Here is a 6,000-nt window from a genome sequence, read left to right as displayed (position 1 = left end):
AGTAGGTTTATATTACATTTCAAATTAAGATTTTTTAATATTAAAGTAATAGAAGTTTAGGTTCATTTTGTTTTTTCATGCAGATATCCAGTTCTTCTAGTACCATAAAGACATTTTTCCATCACTGAATTGCATTCATATCTCTGCTGAAAATCAGTTAATTATGTTTGGAGTTATTTCTGATCTCTATCATTCTTTCAATAATGTATTGATCTATTCTTCCATAAACACAAGGCCACATGACATATCAATACACTTTCACATTGAACAAAATATTCCTTCACTTATAAGTGTACATACTCTGACTAACAACAATTACCTTCATACAGATAAACTCACATTTGTGTAATCTCAACAACGCACCCTCTGCCACATGCATTAAATCCCCTGCTTTTGTACTTGTGTACACAGAGGAGAGGGGAAAGTTAGGGGTTAATGCTTCCAGCTTTAGTCTCTAGTCTCAGAGGAAGCCAATGCATGAGGCAGTGGGGCTCAGGAGGAGGAGAACTAATGCTTGGGGAAGGGAAAGGCCAGACTTCAATAGACCTTTAAATAGGCCCTCATCTGAGGTCTCTGCTAATGACTGAATCCCAGGAGCCAGTTAGAGCTGCTCATGGTCATGCGAAGCTTGGTCAGAGATAAAACAGAGCTCAAGGTGAGTTGTTTCCCGTACCCCAGTTATCTCTGCCCCTCCCAGAGAGAAGTAGGACTCACAGGGGCTCCAAGATGCTGGAAGGCAAGATGTGTTCTGTGAAGAATAGCCTGACTCACTGGGGGCTCCCAGTCAAGAGATCCATGATTGCTGAGCTTCCTTCCGAGAAGACTCACTGCTCGACCTGTCTTTCAGGGAAACTCCAGAAGAATAGAAAGACCACCTCCATATGCAATCCCTGCACAAAGGAGGCTGGACCTGAACCTCACCCTGCTCCAGCATTGCTGTTCTATGCTGTAGTTTTAGATACCCCAACATGAGAAAACAGAATCTAAATATCCCTGAAGCTATTTCTTAGCAAGATCTCAGCCCATTATATCTTTCATCCATTTAGGCTTGAGCAACACCATTGTACTAATGGACATAACTATTTCTACATTATGAGTGCAGTAATTGAGGCCCCACAGAGCCAGTGGGGACCGAAGCTGGATGAAACCCATACTCGCAGATGAAAGAGGAGCTCCATCAATGTGAGAATATAATTCTAATAACCATATTTCCTGAAACAAAAGCCATGCCAAGTTCCCACAATTTAGATTATATTTTGGGGAAAAGATAAATTGAGTCTGAAGTTCATTGTGTGATCACCCTAGCTAGAATGCTTGAAAAAGATGACAATTTCATCGTCTAATATGCACTATGCTCACACGCGTTCTAGCCCATAGAGGGTAGGGAGGGAGGAAATATTTAAAATCAGGGAAGAGGGGAAAGAATGCTGGGCAAAAAGGGAAAGTATGATACTCTTCCTTTAGGGAATGTACATTTCCATCCCTTAACCCAGATAACCTGTCTTCTCCACAGAAACACTATTGAAAACCTCAGGCACTGCACAAAAATGATCGAACATTGTTAACTCCATGTTCACTCTCCATGACTTATAGCCTTAACTCTACATGTGGAGTTTATAAGTCTGAGAGGAAAAAAATGATAAGGGAATTGCTGATTCCATGGGATAGCAGCAGAAAGCACAGAGAGGAAAGAGAACTACCTGTCAAGGGCCCTCATGTTCCACATCAGACTCGGGTCCTAGGTCAGCTCTACTGCTTTGTTGTTCACCCAAGAAGGACAATCTTAGAGCAGAAAATCTGAGTCAATGGAATGAGAAAGCTGAGAAGCATCTCTATGGGAGAGCTCTGGTCTGTGGGAAGGCCGTTGGAGAGTCTGGAGTAAGTACTGGCTTGTGAAAGAGACTGCACACTGTGAGTAGCTGAATCCTGGCTGAGAAGAGTCACTACTCCCCCCAAAATTATGTAGAACAGTTGAGTTCTCCTTTGAAGCTCATAGGCAGAAACTAATAAAAATGCTTTCTTAGAAAAAGCAGCCCATACCCAGAAGACCAACTTGGGGCATATTCTAGAGCCACTCCAGTGATGTGGCAGAGATTCTGGGTTCAAATGCAGATCTGTCTATAATTCAGTATATAATTTTGTGACTAACTTTCATATATGCCTTTGTCATAAGAGAGCAACAATCTCTACTTTATTCCACCAGGGTGAGTATTCTAATCAATCATTATCTAGCAAAGACAGTGTATGACCAAAAGCAAGGATGTGGAGTCATGTACAAGGCACTAATTTATTGCATTTCTCAGCTGGCTTTCCACCCTGGAAGTTATGCAAGCAGCTTAAACAAAGGGATAAAAAAGGGCCTAGGGCCGTGGTCGGCAAAATGCGGCTCACGAGCCACATGTGGCTCTTTGGCCCCTTGAGTGTGGCTCTTCCTAAGCCTTAGGAGTACCCTAATTAAGTTAATAACAATGTACCTACCTATATAGTTTAAGTTTTAAAAATTTGGCTCTCAAAAGAAATTTCAATAGTTGTACTGTTGATATTTGGCTCTGTTGACTAATGAGTTTGCCAACTACTAGCCTAGGGGAAAGGTTAACCAAATCAGTTGTTAGGTCTAAAGAATAAAAGGGTGAGAATTACTATGACATTATTTGTCAATATAGTCTTCCCTTAGTAGATTCTACTTTCAAAAAAAATGTTCTTATCAAAAAGTTACACTTACAGCTAGTATGTTCTGACCCATTTTGAATGGCATAAATATGAATAAAGAATCAAGAGTAGCATCACTTTATGTTATAAATTTTTATTTATTAAAGTAGTTGAAATTATTCTAGCTTATCCTTAAATGCTATTGCCCTATTATTCAATTGCTCCTTCCAAAAGATTATAAATAATAATTTACTTGACTTATTTGATTATCACCTGCAGAGAGTAGATTACCTTCCCAATGGAGAACTTAACCATCCTGTGATGTCGGCTTCAGGAAACAGCTCTTCTCATCCCATGTCCTTCATCCTGCTTGGCATCCCAGGACTCGAGAATTCCCACTTTTGGATTGCCTTTCTATTTTGTGCCATGTATGTGGTGGCTGTAGTTGGCAACATCACTATTCTTCACATAATTCGAACTGACCACACCCTGCATGAGCCTATGTACCTCTTTCTGGCCATGCTGGCTGTCACTGATCTGGTCCTCTCCTCCTCCACCCAACCTAAAATGCTGGCTATTCTCTGGTTTCATGCTCATGAGATTGAATACCATGCCTGCCTCATCCAGGTGTTCTTCATCCATGCCTTTTCTTCCGTGGAGTCTGGGGTGCTCATGGCAATGGCCTTGGACCGTTATGTGGCTATCTGCTTCCCACTTCGTCACTCTAGTATCCTGACCCCCTCTGCAGTGGGTAAACTGGGGGCAGTCGTGATGATGAGAGGGCTGCTGTGGGTGAGCCCCTTCTGCTTTATGGTTTCCAGAATGCCCTTCTGCCCCAGCCAGATCATTCCTCAGTCATACTGTGAGCACATGGCTGTGTTGAAGTTGGTGTGTGCTGATACCAGAGTAAATCGTGCATATGGGCTCTTCGTGGCCTTCTCGGTGGTTGGCTTTGACATGATAGTCATCAGCATATCCTATGTGATGATCTTGAGGACTGTGCTGGGGTTGCCCGCTGGTGAAGCCCGACTCAAGGCTTTTGGTACATGTGCTTCCCATGTCTGTGTCATCTTGGCTTTTTACATCCCAGCCCTCTTTACTTTCCTCACCCATCGCTTTGGACACCGTGTGCCCCGAGTGGTGCATGTCATGTTGGCTAATCTCTATCTACTGGTGCCTCCCATGCTCAATCCCATCATCTATGGAGTTAGAACCAAACAAATCAGGGACAGGGTTATTCAAGGATGTTGTGGAAAAGACCCCTGAGCCCAAGTGCACAGCATTACAGCCACCCCAATCACCCCACTGCTCTGGGGACTTAAATGCAGAAAGTTTGCCAGGCCGTCATATCTCATCACTAAGTCATTTCTCTGAACCACTGGCCGAGAGGTCGGCAACCTTCCAGAGGCAAAAGGAGACAATTTTCAGCATCCCCAGAATGAGACTTCTCTGAGAAGTGCTGAGTTGACCTATGTTCATCATCACAAGAAAACAGTACAAATCTCCAAAATGAGTGAAGATTTTGAAAAGTATATTATCTTCCATAGACCACTAAAGTAAAAATTATTTTTACATTGTTTGTAGAACACTAAGTTGGTATACCTTGTTTTAAAAAGAGTATAAAATTTCCATCAAAACAGTTAAAAGTACATGAATTTTCCCTATATTGGAATCTCTTTATATAAATAGAATGGTAGAAAACAGTACAAAGATGTGTATATATTTATTATTTATAAAAACAGAATCAGAAAACATTCCAATATTAATCTATAAGGAACCAGATAATGCAATGAGCAATTGAATATCATGTGTCATTTAACTATTATATTTGCAAATTGTGTCTAAGTGTGTGAAAAATGGTCAAGGTATAATATTAAAGGGGGGAAAAAGAACAAATGTCCATAAGGCTGATGCCAATACTAAAAAAAAAGGAATACATGTGCAAAGAAAAAGATTCTTGAAATACATCCAAATGCTAATAACAGCTACTCAGAGTAATAAGATTTGTGGTATTTTAATTATTTTTGCTCATTTATGTATTTTTTAAAAATTATCCTCAGTTGAGGAACTTTAATTTTAGTATGAAAAAGTAATTGAAACAACAAAAGTGTACAAAAGAGATTAATTAAGTGCCAAAGTCTAGGGGAGTGGAGTGGGCAATCTGCAAGGATGAGGGACTCTGGAATAGATTAAGTTTCAGTAAAACTTGAAAATCTAGATGCAAATTTTCCAAAATCACAAGTTCTTGAGACTGCTAACAATTAGGATTAGGTATTCTGAGTTGGTCTCTTTACCAAATTTGCTGATTTCCTGATGACAATGGTTATCATAATGAAGAAGTTTGGGAAAAGACTGAGGAAGGAGATTCTCTCATGTGGTTAAAAGTAGTGAAAAAGTCACTAGAAATTGTAATGATATTTATAAATATTCAATTTCCTTTAAAATTAAAACTTTAAGCTATTTTAGAAAACTATGTTCTTTTATTTTTTCCAACTTTATTGAAGTATACTTAACATGCAAAAAGTTGCATATATTTAATACGTACATACATTTTGATATGTTTGGACAATTTTATACACCCTTAATACCATCACCTCAAAAAAGGTAACATATTGGTTACAACCCTTACATTTGTGTTTTTATCTTCATTTATCACTCTCCTGTCAAAATCAATAGTAAAGAAGGTTCTAAAATTCAGGCTTTTATATTACTAAAACAAACATCAGATAAAGGAATCAGTAATATGTTTGCTTCTCCCAAAAGAAATAGCTATTGGAGCCTAAAGTGCCCCCCCAAATTAATGAGTATTCTGCAGGATCATTTTCATACTTCCGAAATTTAGAGTTGTAAGGGATCTTTACTCCCTTATCAGCAAATCAATGAATGATTGTGAGTCTCCCCCTTTTTTCTTTGTAAAATTGAATAACTTGAGATAATAAAATGAAAATATTTTAATACATAGTTTGATGAGTTCAGAAACATTTAATGCCTATGTAACTACCAGCCCAATTAAGATATAGAACATTTTCATTACTTCATAAAGATTTCTTCTACCTCTTTGTAGCCAATCACTTCTTCCTACCCAAACAGGTAGACACTGATATGATTTCTTCACTGTGGATTAATTTTTTTCTCACTAGAACTTTATATATGTATATAAAAATAAATGATACGTTTTTGAGTGGAGTGTGGCACTTTTTTCTCTGCGTAAAGTTTTACAGATCCATACTGTTACATGTATGAGTAGTTCATTTCCTATTGGAGATGAGTAGTGTATTGTGTTTTTTTCAACATACCTCAATTAGTATATTGTTACCTTTCTCCTTTGCTTCAGCCCTTTTAGTCTTCTTT

The 6,000-nt window shown here is 38.8% G+C and overlaps 1 protein-coding gene across 1 annotated transcript; it reads left to right on the top strand.

The window, feature by feature from the left end:
- The first annotated feature begins 2,961 nt into the window (after window positions 1–2,961).
- LOC102425991 (olfactory receptor 52R1) lies at window positions 2,962–3,915 on the top strand. Its single transcript, XM_006094597.3, has one exon. It carries the CDS (start codon window positions 2,971–2,973, stop codon window positions 3,913–3,915), a length of 945 nt encoding a protein of 314 aa, XP_006094659.1. The 5' UTR covers window positions 2,962–2,970.
- Window positions 3,916–6,000: the final 2,085 nt, after the last annotated feature.

The sequence above is a fragment of the Myotis lucifugus genome, unplaced genomic scaffold, assembly GCF_000147115.1.
Source record: "Myotis lucifugus unplaced genomic scaffold, Myoluc2.0 scaffold_138, whole genome shotgun sequence".
In the NCBI taxonomy this organism is placed as follows: domain Eukaryota; kingdom Metazoa; phylum Chordata; class Mammalia; order Chiroptera; family Vespertilionidae; genus Myotis; species Myotis lucifugus.
This window is presented reverse-complemented; position numbering and strand designations above follow the sequence as displayed.

Excerpts from the sequence above, each read along its gene's own strand:
- LOC102425991 (XM_006094597.3), top strand. The coding sequence starts at position 2,971 with ATGTCGGCTTCAGGAAACAGCTCTTCTCATCCCATGTCCTTCATCCTG.